Source organism: Sinohyriopsis cumingii, chromosome 15, assembly GCF_028554795.1.
Source record: "Sinohyriopsis cumingii isolate HCF-2022 chromosome 15, ASM2855479v2, whole genome shotgun sequence".
NCBI lineage: Eukaryota > Metazoa > Mollusca > Bivalvia > Unionida > Unionidae > Sinohyriopsis > Sinohyriopsis cumingii.
In genome coordinates this window covers 94,738,061-94,760,581 of record NC_142975.1, presented here as the reverse complement: position 1 = coordinate 94,760,581, position 22,521 = coordinate 94,738,061, and the positions used below count along the sequence as shown (strand labels likewise).

At 36.6% G+C, this 22,521-nt stretch overlaps 1 protein-coding gene across 2 annotated transcripts in view; it reads left to right on the top strand.

Annotated features, from left to right (window-relative positions):
* The window catches only part of LOC149782343 (mitofusin-2-like), an 89,737-nt gene that overhangs the window by 42,907 nt on the left and 24,309 nt on the right, over nucleotides 1-22,521 (top strand). Inside the window, exons 10-13 of one of the 2 annotated variants that reach the window (XM_089933721.1) lie at nucleotides 2,581-2,702; nucleotides 3,909-4,035; nucleotides 6,768-6,872; nucleotides 16,738-16,840. In XM_089933721.1, the coding sequence (XP_089789847.1) occupies nucleotides 2,581-2,702; nucleotides 3,909-4,035; nucleotides 6,768-6,872; nucleotides 16,738-16,840 (457 nt within the window). Of the gene's footprint in view, nucleotides 1-2,580; nucleotides 2,703-3,908; nucleotides 4,036-6,767; nucleotides 6,873-12,561; nucleotides 12,665-16,737; nucleotides 16,841-22,521 lie in introns of both variants that reach the window. The other variant, XM_089933722.1, reaches the window with a different exon arrangement.

Here is a 22,521-nt window from a genome sequence, read left to right as displayed (position 1 = left end):
CATCCTGCAGCCCATTGTGCCATAGGTCTTCACCAGAGTCTCATCCAGCTCCTCATAGTTTTCGGCTTTGGCTACGTTTACAATTTTAAAACTTTTTACAAATTTTTTAACATACAATTCCGAGCAACAATTGTCCATCTTATCTTCCAGAGTTGTTTTGCGGTGCTCGCAGGTGAAATGAGGTGCCCAGGGTATGTCTTTACCCTCAGCAGGCGTGCCAAAATATGCCTTGTAGGCCTCACACATTTTAGCAGATCCTTCTACTGAGTGCTTTTTCTTTCACGCTTGTCTTGATAAATTGGCTGCAGACATAGCAAAATGCATCAGATAGATGCTTGCAGCCTCTTGATGCCACCTCAGAAAAATGCGGATATGTATCCACTTAGGCAGCTGGAACTAAACTGAACTGATGGGCTTAAGGCCCCTGTATTTATACTACTATTTAAATTACTGGAAAGTTCTAGAAGTTACTGCAAGTTTACTCAGCACTGAATTTATCTGGAATGTTCTGGAAAAGAGGTAAATTTCAAAATATCACTGCCCTGGTCACAAAAGCATAGTTTGCCAGGAATAGTAGCCATTTTCTATACTTTTGAGGCATAAGCATAAAAAAAATGTTTTACACAGTGTATTAATCCCATACACAGAGAAAATAATTTAGCTATGAGTTGTTTACACAAAATAAAATTTAACTGTTAATGTATAATTCGTGCAAAAGCTACATTTACACACATGAATTTTTATTATATTTTTTCTCTCCATGTTATTTAGTAACAAAGCTTTTTTTCCTTTATATTTAAATATTTCTTTCTGTATAGTTGTCCATTTTGTTCATTTATTTCATTGGTATAAGAAGTGCATGTTCCAGTAATGTTGACTTTGTCGTGACAAAGAATATGTTGTGAGTTACCTGCTAATGATAAAATTTCCAGTAAATAATTTTGAACAGTGGTCCTGACTTAAACAGCAAACAAACTTGAGGCAAAAGTGGTATTAGTTAAACCAGACATTTCTATTGTGCTATCTTTTATTTGAATCATAGTACTATTTAAATTTTATTTTGTCAAATATTTCTTAATCAGCACTTACTGTCGCTGTTGACAAAAGGTATTGATCCAGTTAGTGTCATCAACATCTTTAAAAAAAGTGGGTTTAAGGTACGAGAATAATGGCACACAAACCATGGATGGGCAAATGTTAGGACAGTAGAGCTTGAAATATCAGGGTTGATTCTTAAATAGGTCACATGAGAAAGGATTGTATTAATGTATTTTTATATAATACATATATGATGAGTAAATTGTAAGCAACCATACAAACCTGTGTTGATGAATAAATGCGCACACCACATGAGCCTCAAACTGTAACCATTATGATTTGAAATTGGAAAACTTTTTTTTAAATAGGTACCCAGTTGTTCATTATCAACAGGCATTTACCTGAGTATCCAGGTACCCGCTGGCATCTTTATCCATGTGGGTCTTACTGGGCTGAACCTTAGCACCAGTGACCTGTATCTTTCAAGTGTTTTGGAGAAAGTAGTTTACTTACTGGCAACCACAACGGCTGATGAAAAGACCCAATCAAATAGAGATTATAGATTGTTATGGTTGAGTTTAGACTGAATTGAGTACGTATTGAGTGGAGTGTGCTCATTGTGAGTATGAGTATCAGTTTCATTTGTTAAATTTGTGGTTTAGCCAGTCAAAGCCAATATATTTATGGTATTTAATTTCATGGATTCATCTCTTCAAATACTGCAAGAGATTGCTACTTTGCGAGCATCTTTTCCACTTTTTTCAGTTGCATGAACTTTTTACCTCCAGCATTAAAAAATTTCATTTGTTAGTTGGAGGTTCTATGATTGATATTAAGGTAGTAACATTACTTGAGGTCAGTTTGGAAGTTCTGTTATTGATATTAAGGTAGTAACATTATTTGAGGTTAGTTTATTAATGAAGTAGCAATTTTGATCAACTATTGGGTAAATATGGAATGTACATGTGCCATTGAATGAAATCAGGAGACGGAATTAACTCATCCTGAAAGAGATTACATTTATCTAGAGATACAAGCCAAAGGCTTAATTCACCAATGTTATGAATTGATTACCTTTGTTCCATGGAGACTGGATGTAACTGGATACACAGAGGTAAAGCAATGATGGCATGTTGTGTGGGGTTTAATAAATATAGCTTTAAAAAGTAAACAACATGAACATCTACAATGACGTTCAACTTGACTTGTACGGTAAACAAGGCAAGGACAAAGACCTCATTTACGCCAGTGATGATATGTTGGCTCCAAAGTTAAATGATATACACAACTGCTACTCTTATTGTGACACAATTGGTATTTTGCAGGTTTTCACAAAAGATAAACAACACATACCTTTGAAATGACCCTGTGTCCATGACCACTTTGTTTATGTCAGGAATGGTTAATCATAATGGGCTTGCCTGTTCAGGTATTGAAATAGTGACCCATGTATTACAATTCCAAAACCGTACCTGTTCAGTTACTCTGATTCACTGAGAATGAAAAAATGTATTCTGTACAAATATTTGTTGTAATTTTCAGGAATGTATCTCCAAGTCAGCTGTCAAGACAAAATTTGAACAACATACACAGCGAGGAAAGAAAGTAACTGGAGACCTGAGAGCGCTGATGGATAAAACATTCATGCTAAGTCTGGAGCAATTGTAAGCATGCTTTCTTCTAATATATTTTATGAACCTGTTTACGTCAGCATTCCAATTGGGTTTAATTTTTTTAAATCAAATTTGTAAACATAAATCAGGAGCTATAAATTGGAAATATGTAATTGGCAAATGTAAGGAAGTCATGGTGTCCAGTTATAGTGTTATACATACCCATGAATATTATGTCATGTCCTATTATGTTGGACCATATGTTCATCTCAGATTTCATTTCTACTCAGTAATAAGCACCGCTGAGGTGGCCTGTTGGTTAGAGCATCCACCTTGGATGCAGGAGTTCGTGGGTTCGATTCCTGGCCAAGTCATACCAAAGACTTATAAAAATGGTACTAACAACTACCTCGCTTGGCACTCAGCATTAAGAGGTTAGTGTTAGGACTGGTCTGCGGCATGATGCCCCAGTGCAAGACACCACCCAGAATAGATGGTGATCACATCATGCTTGGACAGGTTAAGAACATTTGACAGCTAAAATGAGTTTATTGGATTGGATTTACCTTTTCCCAGTTTTGCAGCTAAGAACCCCAGAAGGCTGATTCAGAAAGTGATGGTGCTAAAAACATGACTCTTTAATTTTGTGTATAAGCTTTACCTATGTATATATAAATTCACTTATAAGCTGATTCCAGCTGCAGACTGCACAGACCTCCCAGCACTGGCAGATCTGGGTCTCTGCAGTTAGAAGTAGTCAGTAGTACAAGCACCATAGGCAGATTAGTGGCTGTGTTGTTTGGAATTGGACCTGACTTATAATTGAGTGTGTTACATATGCAGCAGTTTGACAAGACATTATGTAATAATATCACTGTATTCCATTAAATGAACTTTGACCCAACATAAACCTTTATAACGTGTATTGCTTTTTAGTATTCTTCAACATCTGGCAGATGTTTTTCTGTTGTGAGTTGTACTTTTAGTTTCAATAATTTTGAGGTGCAACATAGAGATAAGGTGTTTTACTGAGGTATAGGTTATATGTATTTTCATTGTGCTTCTGATAAAATGGGCAGTTAAAAGGAATTGAGATTGTCCTTTACTTGAGATTGCAGGGTTGTTGTTGTTGTTGTTGTTGTGGGGTTTAGCGCCATTTTTCAGCACATGATAGGCTATGTATGGCGGCCAGTATTAATGGTGGAGGAAGAACCCTTGCAGGGTTGTTATAAACAAGTTAATGTGTTTGTGTTTCAGGAAAAATAAGGAGTGTGAGAGACAAGAAAAGGCAGACGAGTTGGACTACAAACAGAAGCAGCTTACCCTCCTTACCGTGGAGGTCAAAGATAAGATTAAATCCATGGTGGAGGATGTGGAAAGGAAGGTACAATTATCTGATCGATTGACATAGCTCATAATTGTTCCTGAGGATGGAAAAAATAGACTTTGTTGCATGCATTAACTCTACACTGTGCAGCGATAGAAAGTACAGACATTTGGCAATTTTTTGTTTACCAATATATCTTTGCACGTTTATATAATGTAAACCTGAAGATTGACTATACCATTCCTCTAAAGAAATAAGCCTTGAATCTCAGCATCATTTATTCCAGAGTTCTGAAATTTGTAAAAATCTATGTTAAAATTCCAACACACACACACACACACTTGTATTAATTTGACATTCCAGTACCTTGCAAATTGAGTCAAGGATTAGTGTAATAGGATGAACTGCTTGGATATTAAAGCATGAGCTATGCAGTGAGAACTATAAACAAAAAAAATCACTTTTTGTACCATTTCTTTAAAGCCTCACAGGAAATAAATGGAAGCAGGAAGGACATTACCCCACCCACTCATCAGTTATCCCATGCCATTACCCCCAATCATTTACCCCCTCAGTATATTACCCTATGGTTTATTACCCCCTGCCATTACCATCATTTACAAATACAGAGATAAAAATGAACTAAAGCAAACACAGCGATCACAACAAGCGACAAAGAATTTAATTGTTAATTGATATTTTGTTGGCTTTACTGCAATAAGTTTCTATCCCGTCAATTTAAGTGTACACAAACACAGTCTGATAAGAGTATTGGTTTCACATCAATATAAATGATTTTAGCAGTTTAATCTGTGCTCAGTCTATACTCTTGTGTTGGCTTCACCTCACTGAATATAAATCGAACAGAAAGGGTTTCAAATTAAGTGAAAGAAATATCGTGACTGCAATGATCAGATCATGAACATTGTTAATGACTTTGATAATAGAGAGCAATTTGAATACTTGTGAGGGATCGCACATAACATTCAGCTGTAATCATATCAATATAACATATTTTATGGTCCTATAACATTATGATATGATGAATTTAATATTGAATGATCCTGGACAAGTATATGTTTTCAAGGCTGAGATTAATTAACTAAAATAAAAATTTACAATAAATTCTTTTGAAATTTATTTTAATTTATTATTTATTCTGGGGGTATAACAATTATGTGTTATATAGTAATAAACTGGGGGGGTAACAAAATGGGGGGTAATATACTGAGGAGGGGTAAATGATGGGGGGGTAATAGCAAAATAGCAGGGGGGGTAGAGTCCTAGACTCGAAATAAATAAATAAGGCTTCCTTGAAGAAATACAGCTTGCTTCTTCCTCCTCTGTCTACGAAATGTCTGTTGGTTTCTGTATTCCCATTTTCATGCCTTGAATGGGAATGCTTTATGAATGTATTCCATATTCCTTCATCAGTTGGGTTGGATTTATTTGAATATAGACATGGTGATTTCGACTCTTGAAGCAATAAATGTAACAAGTTTAATCTGATACCTACTGTTAGTTTTAGAGTTACGGATATGAGTCAATGAATTCGCATTTATTTGATACTGAAACTGCCAACAATGACATCATCATTGCATTGTCATGCATTTTTCTCTGAACAAAGCCAAGACAATGTAAAGATATTTAAATAAATAAGTGAAAGTTTCCTATACAATCCTCTTGCATCACCAATCATGAGGAATAGAAGTTCTGTAGAAAAGAACATTATATTGAACAGCATTTAAATGCCCTAAAGTATGCACATTTTCTTCATGTATTTACGTTTACATTGCTTTTGTAAATCTGCACACGTGAGGAAAAAATGAATATTAAGATCCATATTAAGGCTCCTTGAAAAAATGTACAATTTAATTATAAAAGATACAATATATAGATTTGTACTGTGTACAGCATTAAAATCTTCACAGGAAATATGTTTAGCAAATTTCATTCATTAAGAAAAAGGAAGAATAAAATTCTCCTTTAGACAGCCATAAACTCGAAAAGGATACCTGAATAAAGTCTAAGCTAATGTTTAAATATAATCAATAAAAAAAATTTTTATTATGTGTTACTCATTTGCATGGTTGAAAATTTCAGCCACTATTTGACTTATTGCTTCACTGTTGGATAATGAGTAATATCAGAATCCTGTGTACTGAGGGAATAGGCATCTGTGTAAATCTGGACACATATTTTAATGTTCAGTTTAAATTATTTAAATTAAATTTTCTTACCATGTGCTGTGAGTCTAATGGTAAAATTTTACCCAATATATACAGCAACAGCATACAGTTTGCTATAATAATATTTTTCTCAATTTTGTATAGATATAGCAATGCTTCTGTACAGTTTCTTAACCAATATTGATATAGTTGAAGAATTATTATGGGAATAGTTTATTACTCTGTCAAAGACTAGTCTGTTAGTTATGCTATCAAATCATTGTGGCACTCTTGCACACCACAAACATTCTTAAGAAACGAAATTTGCACTTTTGCCTGCCTGGAGGTTGCATAAATTTACATAAAAAATGTACAAAAAATGTTCCTAATTCATGTTAGTGAACCACCTATAATCACATATGAACGTCATATGTATAAACTTATGTACTGAGCATACATTGTTTTCTGAATTGATGCCCAGGACATTTTTAACATTTGTTGTACAGTTTTCTTATTTAGCAATCTTTCACATTCTGATTAAATTTTGTCCTGCATTGCAAAAACTACTGGAGGAACATCACTGGTTTTAGCTTGTGTTTATATCTGTGTAATTTTCCTTAGGTGTCTTCAGCTTTGAATGAGGAGATTCGAAGACTGTCGTTAGTGGTGGATGAGTTTGATCAGCCATTCCATCCTGATCCTGCATTATTAACTCGTTATAAGAAGGTAGGTATTCCTTTCATCTTCTTAATTTAAACAGTCAGTCACTAGCTTTGGCAGGACTCTAGTCTGCGAGTGCAGAAAGAAAAACAAGTTCTTTTTTTAATAGGCATTATTGTTTAAATACTGTGTATATTGTTTAAATATTTTATATATATATATATATATATATATATATATATATATATATATATATATATATATATATATCCATTGATCTTCTTTAATTAAATTTAAGTCTTTCTTAAAATCAGCCAGTCAAATGTCTCAAGTCTGGAAGTCTGCACCTAAATTTAATACTTGTTTTGGTGAAATTGAATGCATACTTTTGATTAATCAATACTTACTGTGCAGATTGAAATGATGTGATCATTGCATTATGATGTCATCATTTTGACATCATTCATTGCCTGAATAGCAGTATGAACTCAGGGAGAGACTGAATATAAATTGACAGGGTCGTGACATCTTCAAATAAAAGAAAGGAAATGTGTTTATTTTGATAATGACATTGACTTCTGTAAAGAAAAAAAGGGTCAGAGAAAAATTCTGCAAGTCACTGATAGTTTAAATATGTTTCAGTTCTTCTGTAATGACTTGTGTTTCAGAAAATGTATCGAATGTCAATAATTGTGTCAGCGTGAAAAAATTTACTCCCAAACAATTTTCTTAGTGGTTTTTTCTAAATGTGTGAGTCTGAAATGTTTTTACTTAAAGGTAAACTTTTCTTTGTGTATTTGATAACAGGAGTACAATTTTGACCTGTACAAATTGGATGAATTTTAAAGTATTTATTTATCTATTATTTGCAGCTAGTGTCTGGGTACTTTTTCCCATACTTTTCTATGTAATGATGATTGCTTAGGAATAATTCATGCAACTGTAAGTTATGCAAGAGAATGAACACCAAACTTTAACATTTATAATGACTTTCAATGCTACACTCTGCACTTTGTAAAAAATATCTGTTTTTAAGAAAGTTAAGTATTCCAATATTTCACAAGTGATGATGACAAAGAATTAAAGCAAATCAGATCAGGAACCATGCAATTGGTGTGTTTAAGAAAATAGATCATGGTCCATGCCATTTACACATGTCTGAAGTCAGACCAGGGTCCATGCTTTTGACACATGTATGAAGTTAGACCAGGGCCCATGCTATTGGCATATGCAAAGTACATACTATCAGCATGTCCTTTGACATGCCCTTGACAGGTACTGAACATGTGACCCTTGGATTATGAGACCAACACTTTCCAATAGAGCTGCCATTACTGTCTCAAACTATCTTTGTCATAGGATTATTTCAACAAGACCACACATACTAAAAGTCTACAGTGTGTATTTTTTTTCATCCATGATAAGGCATTATTGTTTATTCTTTGTAAAAGAGAAAAATTCAGTAAAATGAAGTAGTAAATGTAAACTTAAATGACGTTTTTGAGCAGTTTCTTTGCCTATTAGATCACATTTTCTAAACGTTCTTGGATTTTCAGAAGAATTTAGGGGGCTCTGAACAGCAGAGTGGTCTTAAGCACTCACCGTTACAGATCACTGACAGATCATGTCTTTTCTGCATTTGTTTGAGTCTTGGGCTCAGCCATTGTACTGCTTCAGTTGCCTATGTGGTTAGAGCATCCACCTCAGATGCAGGAGGTTGTGGGTGCTAACCTCAGTTGAGTCATACCAAAGACTTATAAAAATGGTACTAGCAGCTGCCTCACTTGGCACTCAGCATTATAAGGTTAGTGTTAGGACTGGTTGGTCTGGTGTTGAGATAATGTGACAGGGTGGGACATGATTCTGCAGGTCTTTGGCATGATGCCCCAGTGTGCTAGACATCACAATAAACAGCCACACTGCAGACATCATAGCGATATGACTGAAACATTGTTACAGCTATGTTAAAAATCCAAATCACACACACACACACACACACACACACACATTCAGCCATTGTGGGTATTTGATAAAGCTTGCCAGTAGCTTCTCTTTTTTTCTCCCAGGTTCTTCCTCCACCAATTAAACTGGCTACCATGCATAGCCTATCCTGTGCTGAAAAATGGTGTTAAACCTCATAACAACAACAGCAATAAGAACAATAATTTGGTTAATATTTTTTATGGGAAATTGTCAAGAGAAAACGAAAAACTCTTTAATTTTTCTGGGATATCATAGTTTACACCTGGATGACCATGATTTTAAAATGTTTTTAATATTTTATGCAAAATTTACTTTGCCCAAGAAAATTATTTGTGATCATCTGGATCCAAGTATATATTTGTAAAATAAATCTAAAATATATTTAGTAGGTTTTCTTTCTATGTTTTGCCAGTCACCCCTGCCGGGGTATAGGCCGCCCACAAATGATCACCAGAGGCTTCTGTCCTGTGCCATCCATTCAAGGTGACTCCAGGTGTGACCCATCTTAGTGATGTCCGCCTCAAGGTCGTGTCGCCAGGTGTTTCTTTGGTCGCCTCCTTCTCCGCTTGCCTTGAGGGTTCCATTTCAATGCCTGTCTGGTAATGTTGGTTGGTGGCTTACATAGGGTGTGTCCTATCCAACCCCACCTTCTCTTCTTGATCTCGTCCTCTGCTGGAAGCTGGGAGGTTCTCTGCCACTGGTTGGTGTTGCTGATGGTGTCTGGCCAGCGGATCTGGAGAATTCTTCTTAGGCAGCTGTTGATGAAGGTCTGAACTCTCTTTACGGTCGACTTGGTGGTTCTTCTGGTCTCTGCTTCATACAATAGGACTGACTACTCATTGAAATTGAACAGTCTGATCTTGGTAGTTACGGAAATTTCTTTGGAGCTCCAGATGTTCTTGAGCTGTATGAAAGCTGCTCTCGCCTTTCCGATCCTTGCCTTGACATTTGCTTATGTGCCACCCTGCTGGTTGATAATGCTGCCCAGGTACGTGAAGGACTTCACCTCTTCCAGGGGACTTCCCTGCAGTATGACTGGGTTGTTACTGGCATAATTGATCTTGAGGATCTTGGTCTTGTCTTTGTGGACGTTGAAGTCAACCTGTGCTGATGTGGCTGCCAGTACATCGGTCATGTCCTGCATTTGCTGCTGACTATGGGACAAGAGTGCTAGGTCATTGGCAAAATCCAGGTCCTCAAGTTGACACCACAATGTCCACTGGATCCCATTTCTCTGCCCATTGGTAGACGTCTTCATAATCCAGTCGATGGCGAGAAGGAAGGGAAATGGCGACAGCAAGCAGCCTTACCTTATGCCAGTCTGCACTAGGAAGCTGTCTGTGTGCTGTCCTGCATGAATGACTCTGCAGGACATTCCATTGTAAGTGTTCTTGATCAGGTTCACCAGCTTGGTTGGGATGCCATAGTGGCGAAGAAGTTTCCAGAGTGTCTCTCAGTCCACGCTGTCAGATGCCTTCTCATAATCGACAAAGTTGATGTAGAGTGAAGAATTCCTCTCCAACGATTGCTTGACTATGATGCGAAGAGTAGCTATTTGGTCTGTACATGATCTGTTCTGCCGGAAGCCCGCTTGCTCATCTCGTAACTGGGGGTTAATGGCCTCCTTCATCCTCTCCAAGAGGACCCGGTTGAAGACCTTCCCTGGTACTGATGAGAGTGTGATTCCTCTGTAGTTGGAGCAGTTGCTGAGGTCTCCTTTCTTTGAGATCTTGATGTGTCCCTCCTTCCAGTCAGTCGGTATTTCTTCTTCCTCCCAGATCTTCTCAAAGAGATGCTATAGCATTTCCACTGAAGCATCTAAGTCTGCTCTTAGGGCTTCTGCTGGGATGCCATCAGGTCCAGTTGCCTTGCCGTTTTTCAGCTGGGTGATGGCTTTCCTGATCTCGTCTCTGTTGGGATTGTCACAGCTTATGGGGAGATCTGCATTGGCTGGGTGGATTTCTGGGGATTTAGTGGGGCTGGCCTGTTCAACAGTTCTTCAAAATGTTCTGCCCATCTCTTAATTTGGTGTTCTGTACTTGCTGTGGTCTTTCCCTGCTTGTCCTTTACGGGTCTCTCTGTTTTGCTGTACTTGCCGGACAGCTTCTTGGTGATGTCATACAGCTTCTTCATGTTTCCACTTCATGTTGCTTCTTCTGCCTCTGCTACCATTCCTTCAACATAGTTTCTCTTGTCTATCTTGATGCTTCTTTTCACTTCTCTGTGGGCGTCAGTGTACTCTTTTGTACCTTTACTTTTTTAGTTCTTGTCCTACTGCTATTTACTGCTGCTTTTTTCTGTTTATGCTTCTGGATTTTGCGCAATGTTTCGGCTGAAATCCATTCTTTCTGAGGATTCTGGGCCCATGTGGTTCCCATCCTATCAGTGCTTTATATGCTTGCTTGCAAGAGCCCAACCCCCTGTGTATGAGGTGCATTATCTTCCTCATGTCCTGAATACAGTAGCTTCTCTCCTGTCATCAGTCTTCTTTGTCCAGATTGAGTCCATCTTGTCTCACTAATGTCCAGTAGGGATAGGTTGTAGTTCCTCAACTCTGCTGCTACCTGTGCTGTTTTTCCTGCCTCATACATTGTCCTCACATTCCATGTTGCGATGTTAATTCTCCTGTTTGATAGAAGGGTGGTCTGCTTTATGGCTTCCACGGGCTCACGGCTTTCACCACATAGCATCATAAATCTTCCAGAAGAAGACCCTTCCTCCCTCGGGCTTTCAGTTTCTGTTTTTTTTTTCTGTTGGCGTTTTTTGTAGCAAGTTGGGTTTTACAGGGTCAGGTTGCTAGCCCCATGCCCAACCCTCCTCCTTTTACACCTGGGCTTGGGTCTGGCAATGGCGGAGTTTTTCTTTCTATAACTAAAGTATAATTTCCTCTCCACATTAAAATTTGTATGCAGATAGATTTTTTCTGATCCTTCCATAGATTTTTTCTGATCCTTCCATATTAGTTTATTAAAGTAAGTCTTAATTTAGATTTCTTTACTAATAATGTAAATGTAATTGATTTCACCATTCAACCTCATAGTTTCTGTAAATCTAAAAAATAGGTATATATACATCAGTGGGCAAACAAATAAGAAAACCATAGAAATGGTGGTTGTTGTGGACCTAATGCCATTTTTCAACACGTTAGGCTATACATGGCACCTAGTATGTCTGCTGGAGGAAGAACCTGGCAAAAACCAGGAAGGACCACCAACCCATGGTAAGCTGCTGGCAGACTTTCTCACACACATTGGCTGAGCTGAGACTCAAACCCATGCCGAGAGAGGTATGATGTCTGTGATTTGCAAATGCAAGTGCCTTAGACTACTTGGCCCCATATATCTATATATATCTATATATATGCAGAAAGAAACGAAAATTTATTTACAAACAAGCAAATGTAAATGTTTATTTTGTACTACATGTTTGTTTGTTTAATTCTCATGTAAGACTTATCTTTTACTGGAACAAAATATATTTTGAAAACAATGATAAACACTTTGAACCCAAAGTTTTTCCCCTGATGTTCATCTCTTCCCCGGAAATGTTAGAACTTAACCAGACCATATATGATCCACATAATTGTGTCCGCTCTAACATATTACTACCTAAACTACCTTTTGATTGGTTAATATCTGATATAGCATATCACTACCTAGACTACCAGTTGATTGGTTATCTGATATAACATGTTACTACCTAAACTACCTTTCAATTGGTTGTTTGCTTTAACATATCACTACCTAAACTACCTTTTGATTGGTTGTGTAAGGATCTCCATCAGTATGTAGAAGTTTCACTGAGCCAGCACCTGGTGGGTAGGTGTTCCTCAGCCATCATGAAGAATCTGGATGCCTCTGACATATACATCACAGGTAAACAGTGTAGTAACATTTCCAGTCTTGAGCTTATTGTAATGGCATGTCATCTTTTATTTTACGTATGTTTTCTTGATTGATGTTAGTATCCTGCAAACGTTTTGTTGTGGTTCAGTGTTTTATTGTTATTGTACAGTACTCTTGCGAATCATTTTACATCTGTGGCTCATAATGACTAGTAACATCCATACGTAAATGTAAAGCTGAAATTCGTTGAAGACATGCATTTTGTGTGTTAATCCTGACAATGCCATAAAATTTTTTAGAGAGTCTCTGCATGGAACGTGTATATTCACAAATATATTTTTAAAATGTCCCTGGCAAAAATTTAAAAAAAAGGTCCATATGTAAATTGCTGAACCAACAAGTTCACGTTCCAAGAAGATAATAATGTACTTGTATAATAAACTTAATGACCTTGATTGCCATTTGCTTTGTGTTGGACTCTTTCACAGGAGAGGCACACAGTTATAATTGAAAATGAGGCTGCTTCATTAGCACCATGTTCTGACTGTTTCTTTTAAACAGTGTTCTAATGTAATAAATACATATTGAGTTTTTTATTTATATTTTGAAACTAAAGGATAGGACAAAGCCGTGAAGGCAAATGGCTTTTCATGACTGTCAGAATCCACATTGAGTACATGAAAAGCAGGTTGCAAAATAAAAATACATGTCACATAAATACATGTTAAATGAAGAGTAATGCAGCCACTTCAGTCTTGTCATAATGAGCCAACAGTAACTGCTTCAAGGTATGTTTCTATGATGTGTTGATGTGTCAGCCTTTTTTCATAAAGAACCTAGTCAGTGAAACTCTCTCAATTGATTCTTATGTAGGCTATATCATACACACAAAATTTGTATTGACCATTTTTTCACTAATTTCTGTGTAGTATCCACTGAAGTACACACAAATACACAGTGAAATCTTAAGATTGACTGGTGGAGTCAGTCCTACTGCACTGAAGTACACACAAATACACAGTGAAATCTTCAGATTGACCACAACAGTCAGTCCTACTGCACTGTGCTCTTGTGTAATATACTAGTTATACAAGTTAGTCCTTGAATGAGCTGATTGAAAGTTACACCTGAGGAGAAAAACACTGCTAGACAACCTGAGATTTCACAGGCACAGTACACTGCTCTACACTGCACTCAGCAGCACTGTCCTCTTCACGAGTGAAGTATGGTCAGTATTTTTTGTATTGTGTACATGTAAAGGGATGAGATGCACTGTACAGTGGGTAATGTTAATCTTGTTGCTGTTGGAACTAGACAGTCTTGCGCCTTTCAAGACACGTGAACATAACCTACCTTTAAGTTCAGTAGTCTGTTTGATGCAACATCTTGACAGGCAAAAACTTTATTCATTATAACAAGTACTTAATAGATCTAATTCAGAATATTTTACACTGGTCTGATTTTACTGCTCTGGTGGCCTAGTGGTTAGAGCACCTGCCTCAGATGTGGGAGGTCGTGGGTTTGATCCCCAGCCTAGTCATTCCAGATACTTCTAATCTGTTTTATAATAAAGACCGCTTCGGTGGCCTAGTGGTTAGAGCGTCCGCCTCCGATACGGGAGGTCGTGGGTTTGATCCCCAGCCAAGTCATTCCAGATACTTCTAAAAGTGGTACTAACAGCTGCCTTGCTTGGTGATCAGCATTAAGAGGTTAGTGTTAGGACTGGTCAGCCTCATGTCAGGATAATGTGACTGGGTGGGACATGATGCTACATGTCTGCGGCACGATTCCCCAGTGCTAGACATTACTATAAACTGCCACACTGCAGATGTCGTAGCTACATTAAAAATCCAGATCACACACACACACACAAACACACATCTGATTTGAAAGATAAAATTGGCATAAATGTAATGTAAGTTTTATTTCTACTGGTCACATCTTATGGGACAGCCTGTTATCCATCATCCATTAGCAGAAGTTTATCACTATTTATCTTAATCTACTTCAATGATTACCAACACATTCATCCCATGGTTAAGGGTGTCCAGAACAAAAATGGTGCTGTATGGACATCTAGTATGTCCACAAATTCAGCCATGTTGAAGAACTTATCACTTCTCCTCTTGTATGGAAAGTCATATTGACATGGGATTTTTACCAGAACTCTTCTTTGTTACTCCTAAATAAAATACGTCTGTCACAATAGCCATTTTCAAATCTTGTTATTATGAATCATCCATAATGGATGGTCATGTCAACATTGGGTTTTCAACAGAAGACTTTTTGTGATACATAGTTGATCCTCAATGAAAATGATGCTACTTTTAAATCCAATATGGCTGCTACAGTGGCGATCCAGGAATTCTTGCTTCTGAATGGATGATCATGTGGTTTTGACTAAATGACTGCTGATGATGTCTGGTTGGTCCTTAATAAAAATAGTGAGTATCCAGTAGTCCAGCATGGCCATCATGGCAGCCGACTCAAAGATCTTGCTATTCCCAGGTCATATCATCATGGGATTGTCATTGCATGACTTCTTATGGTGCTTGTTTGGTCTCAGATGAAATGGTGCCAATCTGATCACCAGTATGTCACCATGGCTGCTGTCTGCTAAATCTTGGTATTGCTACCCTTCCTAAATGAATGGTCATATCACCATTGGGTTTTCATTAAAATTATTCTTGTGATGTTTAGTTTGTGCTCAGTGCACTGGTGCCATCTGACCTCCAATATGGCTACCATGGCTGCTGTATTGAAAATCTTGTCATGACTACTTCTCCTAAAGTCTGGTCAGAATGGGTTTTTCATGAGAGAAGTTCTGTCCTAATGAAACAGGTTCTAATCTGACATGCAATATGGCCACCTTGGCTGCCATCTTGAAAGAAATCTTTCCATTGCTGTTTGTTCTAAATATGAAGTCTTATCAACATAGTGTTTTCATAACAAGACTCGATACAGTGTCTGTCTGGGCTTACATGAAGATAATACCAACCTGAGCTTAAAAGCCTTAGTATTGCTGCTCCTCCTGAATTGATATATTCTCATTGGACTTTTATCAAAAGGCTTCTAATGATGTCTAGCTGGTTCTACATGAAAATGGTTCTAATCTTATATCTACTATGGCTGCTACATTGAATAATTTAAATAAGATTTTGTTCAAGGACAGATAACCTAACTGTAGTCAGGTTACAATCATCTGAAGTTTTAAATTGTGAAGAAAATTGAAAAGACTTATGGACTGTAAAATCCAAGGAACACCAAATGGACTAAAGTCCACGGGACACCAGATGGACTGTAAAATCCAAGGAACACCAAATGGACTAAAGTCCACGGGACACCAGATGGACTGTAAAATCCAAGGAACACCAATTGGACTAAAGTCCACGGGACACCAGAAGGACTGTAAAATCCAAGGAACACCAAATGGACTAAAGTCCACGGGACACCAGATGGACTGTAAAATCCAAATATTAGTTTGCAACAGGATGTATTGAATAATCTGTCATAGAAGCAGGCTTTTGTGAATTTTTTTATTTTTTATTTGTTTCATAACCGTGAAAATGAGCATCAAATTTAAGTTTTGTGCAAGGCACTGCCTTCAGAGTAATACCTTGCTGAACACAAAACAATTCTGATGCATTTCACTGATGTGATACAGTTTAAATTTTGTTCAAAAGAAACTGTGCACAACGTCACATTATTTCCATTTTGTTTATCTGTGCATTATTCACTTTAATGATATATTTAATTGTGACAAATATCTCCATCAGATTTTCTTTAAGGTCACAACATTCCAGTATTTAAAATTGTATCGTACATGTTTTGTATTTGCAATGAATATAAAGTGGCTGACATTGGAATAATGTTCACAGCAAAATATGTCATTATGTGAGGACAGTGTGTGTATATATATATATATAACTCTTTTCAGTCTGAAGCCAAAGTATCATATGGTAGCTAAATGACCTTTTAAAGTCAACAAACATCCAGAAATATTACAATAAAATACTTTGTCTTTATGGTGAGAAGAGTTGTTTAAAAATATGCTTCTGCATGATACAGTTTTGTCTCCCCATACAATCATACCCTTAATTCAGGAGTTGCATGAACATGTTGACAATGGACTTGGACGCAATGTACAGAACAAGTGCTCTGCAGTGCTGAAGTCTGGAGTTGAGGTCACACAAGCAGAAATGACTGGTAAAACTGGAATTTGTTTAATAACATAATAGATTAAATAAATATTCCAGCTATCTGCTATTAAAAATTGCTTTACTGGGTTGGTGCACACATCACATTGTTAAAGACTTACGTTTTCATTTATATAGAAAATATTGTTCACTTATGAAACAGGATTTTGATGCAGGTAATTCTTATTTTCATAGGAAGTTATATCAATTTTAAAGAAATCATTAATTTGAATTTAATGCAGTTCATTGCCATATTTGTTATCATTATCATATTTGCTATACTAATTGTGTAATTTAGGATTGGAGTTACACACTAAGATTCATAATAAGAATAAGAAATATTGGTAATACTGATTTGTAATTTTTGGACTGGAGTTACACACTGAAATACATAATAAGAATAAGAAAGATCAGTAATACTGTTTGTGTAATTTTTGATTGGAGTTACACACTGAGATACATAATAAGAATAAGAAAGATTAGTAATACTATTTGTGTAATTTATGATTGGAGTTACACACTGAGATACATAATAAGAATAAGAAAGATTGGTACATTGTGATCCTGCTATAACAGGCTCTGTTATAACATGAAGTCTGATATAACACAGTCATGGTTTAGCTCATGAAATTTCATATGCATGTATTTTTCCTGCAGGCAGAAAAATATATTTTCTTCTTAAAACTATGAAAGGTGTAAAAAGTTCATTCTGGGATTGCACTGGACTTCACTGGTTTTGCAAATTGTGATTTTGTTTTCTTTATTGGCGACAAAGTATATCATCTTGTGATTTTTTTTGTGTGACAGTATTGTTGCTTGTAAACTGGTGTATACAGTCTTGGGTTTGGATTGGAAAAATTCAAATGCACCATGAAAGGAACCTGCAACTTGGATATAAAAGACACTGGAATCCATGTATTGTTACTTTACAAATCCTTTATTTATATTGAGAAACCATCTTGCCATTTCATTGTTAAATCATAATTCATTTATAATGACACCTGGCCTGAGTACTCTGTGCTAACACTCAAATAGTCATGTTTTCATTTCTTTATGAATAGTCTCTTCCCCAGGATGGCAAGATGATAATTATCTCCAGCTGACCAAAATCTAGGCCAGTTTAAGTACATGTACATGTAAATAACTATAGCCATGTTCTACTGGCAACAATATCATAGTGAATTGTTTAATGATGTGTTTGTTGACAATGGGATATAGATCAAATGAGGACTACCATTTTTTTTACATGTGTTATTTGTGTTTTCTAATTGGATGTAACTGATACATAACCTGATCTATAATTGAATTCATGGATTTTTCACATACATGCTCAGTCTTTAACACATTATGGACTGTACTACACATATGTAAGTCATCAATATACAAGTGTATTTCAGACTATTTTTGTCTTCATTTAATCAAAAGCTTATAGTTTTGTGCCCAGTTTTATTACACCCCCACCACCCCCATGACCACTGCTGCCACTACTGTCTATTTTTGGTACATGCATCAGTTTCTTCAGCTGACTTTGTTGGTTATAACACAGCTTGGCCATAGCATGGTTGGGTTCTGTGGACCTAAACCGCCACCACTGTCTATTTTTGATACATGCATCAGTTTCTTCAGCTGACTTTGTTGGTTATAACACAGCTTGGCCATAGCATGGTTGGGTTCTGTGGACCTAAACCGCCACCACTGTCTATTTTTGGTACATGCATCAGTTTCTTCAGCTGACTTTGTTGGTTATAACACAGCTTGGCCATAGCATGGTTGGGTTCTGTGGACCTAAACCGCCACCACTGTCTATTTTTGATACATGCATCAGTTTCTTCAGCTGACTTTGTTGGTTATAACACAGCTTGGCCATAGCATGGTTGGGTTCTGTGGACCTAAACCGCCACCACTGTCTATTTTTGATACAGTGGAACCCCGCTATATCGCGCCCCGCCATAACGCGAATTCGGATATAACGCGGTCGTAGCATGGCTCCCGAAATTTCCTATATTCATTCACACATGGAGAAAAAAATTTGGAGAAAAGTAAAAAAAACAAAACAAGAAATTAACTTCATTTTGGGCATGAGATTAGTTGTGACTTTTAAAATAATATGATCGTGGCATGGTTCCTGAAATTTGAAATTCATTTACGTGTATTTTTATCGGACCGTGAAAATATTTGTTTAACGTACGAGAAATAGTGTGTAAAACGTTTATTATAATTTGGTGGAAGAATTCGCGTATGACTTTTAATAATAAACGATCGGAACTTAACAATTTATCCAGGTTCTTTAAGTGATTTTGGAGAAGTGATCGTGTATGAATTCTAAAATAATACGACATATATAACGTACGAGAAATAGTGTGTACAACGCTTGGCTTCTGAAATTTATCAATTTGAACAGGTTGTGGTGAAGCTCCGTATTCTACTCTAGAAGAGAAAACTGGTTTCATTAGGTTTTTGAATTGTTAAGCCGAAGTAAACATTAACGGAAGTGTTACTTATTACGGATCCATGAGTAAAGCCAGTAAATCGTCTTTGTGATTGTCTTCCATGAATTCTGTATACAGTCGTTGCTCAAACAATAGCCGACATGGGCTTCTTATTTAACTGCAATCACAGCCAAGCAGCAGACAAAGCTGTGGTTGATACAAGAGTCGAACAATTTAATAAACATCAAAGGACGAAAGCCGCCAACATGTATGCTGTGCTTGGCGGTGTGATCAAACAACAAACAGTTGAAAGTAAATAATATCCACTTTATTATCTGTAAATTAAAAGGGTATGAAATTGTACATCCGTTCAGCTTAAACCCGATCGCACCCTTGCAACCAAGACTGACAGTCACAAACGAGAAGGTTTCAAGAAGAGGAAGGACAGAGTGACTCTCTTATTTTGTGTTAACAAGTCTGGCAGCCACAAAGTCAGACCTCTGATGATTGGAAAATCGAAAGCTCCCAGATGTTTTCATCATGTAAATATGAAGGCACATCCATTTCAGTATACTAACAGCAAGAATGCTTGGATGAATAGCTCCATATTTGATGACTGGTTTCACAAAACATTCGTTCCAGATGTTCGGGCTCATTTACGAAAACTCAAGCTGGAGGAAAAAGCTCTCGTCCTGCTGGATAATTGCCCTGCCCACCCCCCAGCGGAAAATCTTGTCAGCAGTGATGGCAAGATCAAAGTTTCGTACCTCCCGAAAAACACTACGTCAGAAATCCAGCCACTTGACCAAGGCATAATTTCCGTATTTAAACAAAATTATCGCCGTGAAATGATAAAAGGAATGGTAGCAGATAATAACGCATCCGTCGACACATCATTGGCATTACTCAACTTAAAAGAAGTATTAATTTAGCAGTTTTCACATGTTTCTTTTGATGTTCACAAAATCTGAAATAAAAGTTATTTGCACGCTGAAATCATGCGTTGATTGTTAATTATTCTTGCAGTTGTCGCATATAATAAAATTTTAGCGGTATGAAATTTGTACAGACACCGTATGTAGACCTGGGAATAGCTGCATGCAATGACCGTACGATATCAGACGGCAAGTAAATGGTTTCAATATTTTGTTCATCCTATATTTTACACGACGAATTCAGACTATTACAAAATTACTGAATATTTTAAATCTGTACGATTTTCAATGAAATTACATCCATTATGGATGAACTGCATGCCACGACGGCACGGTAGCATACGGTGTTGATACACTTTTCATGATATAGAGATAGTCTGGTATTATCGGTCAATCTGTATTATCGTTCAAACAAATAAAAATTAGTAAATGTTTTTAATGCACAGTAATAACCTATAAATATATTAGCCTTCGATTATTTTAAATATATCTTAATTAATGCATTCCAGTTAATATTCATCTGATGATAAGCCGACTTTTGATCATTGTACATGTATACACGTATATGTTCTCGGAAAAAAAGTTAAATATTGTAAAACCCCGCATTAACGCGACCCCGCTTTTAACGCGATCCGATTTTATGGACCCCGATCATCGCGTTATAGCGGGGTTCCACTGTACATGCATCAGTTTCTTCAGCTGACTTTGTTGGTTATAACACAGCTTGGCCATAGCATGGTTGGGTTCTGTGGACCTAAACCGCCACCACTGTCTATTTTTGATACATGCATCAGTTTCTTCGGCTGACTTTGTTGGTTATAACACAGCTTGGCCATAGCATGGTTGGGTTCTGTGGACCTAAACCGCCACCACTGTCTATTTTTGATACATGCATCAGTTTCTTCGGCTGACTTTGTTGGTTATAACACAGCTTGGCCATAGCATGGTTGGGTTCTGTGGACCTAAACCGCCACCACTGTCTATTTTTGATACATGCATCAGTTTCTTCGGCTGACTTTGTTGGTTGTAACACAGCTTGGCCATAGCATGGTTGGGTTCTGTGGACCTAAACCTCCATGCTGTAGTGGGATCACACTGTAATACTGACTATGTTATTTAGGATTGGAGTTATAAACTAAGATACATAATTAAAAAAAGAAATATTGGTAATACTAATCATGTCATTTAGAATTGAAGTTACACACTGAGATATCTGATAAAAGCAAATTATACATGATTCATTTTTATGTAAACACCAGTGCGTAAAGATCTGTATACATTTACTTCTTTGCTCACCTCTATGAAGTTGAATTGAGCTATTTGACTATGGTGTTTGCATCAATCATATTATATATGCACACACACACAAATAGACAATAAAATGAGTGAAAAATGCTATCCCTGGCTCCTACAGGAGAATGATTCGTAACATTAATAGAAATGATAAATACAAAGAAATACTATTGTCATTGTCCTGAGGATACAGTAGATGGTGCTTTCAGGCAATGCAGAATGTGCTATAACCCAATTGACCTGTATTTGAAAATCTGTAGAATATGAATTAAACATACTCTAACCTGTATGATAATTTAACAATATATTGTTTCTTCATCTCTGTCTCTGTCTCTTTCTGTCAGTCTGTCTGTCTGCCCCCCTCTATATCTCTCAATATATATATTATGTATATATAAAGTTCAACAATACTATATATATATAAAGGCTAAAGTGACAAAGATTTTGTATTTGGTTCTTTGGACACTATGTACCATGATTAGTGAATATAGCATGTGTCCAATTATAACACTCATGTATTACCTGCAGTTTTTCTAATGTGTGTAAAAATATATTAGAATACCCATGCTTGTACATAACTCGCAGGTTTTCATAATGATTGATAAATGACCAAACACGTGATGATATTCACCAGGCAGTTCTACCTCGTGTCAAAATTTTAAACAGCAACATGGAAACAATGATATAAAATTAATGACCTTTTTACCATACAGAGTTATTTTAAAGTTCAAAATTCAACAATGATGTGACTGGTAACATCTTCTAGTGTCCTGGGATGTTGTTTTATTAATTTTTAATTTGTTATTTTAAGTACCAGGCTATTGTTCATACTATATTACAGATTTAGTACATGACATCATCCTATGTCAGTCCACAATATTAGTGCCAATTGGAACTGGTATAAATTCCCAGTGTCAAATATAGCATCCTGTAGCCATGGGGAATGCATTCTGTCCCAGAATAGATCCTCGTAGTCAGCCAATTGGAACTCAGAAATTTATCATGTGATCTACTGAATTAAAGATATTATGATA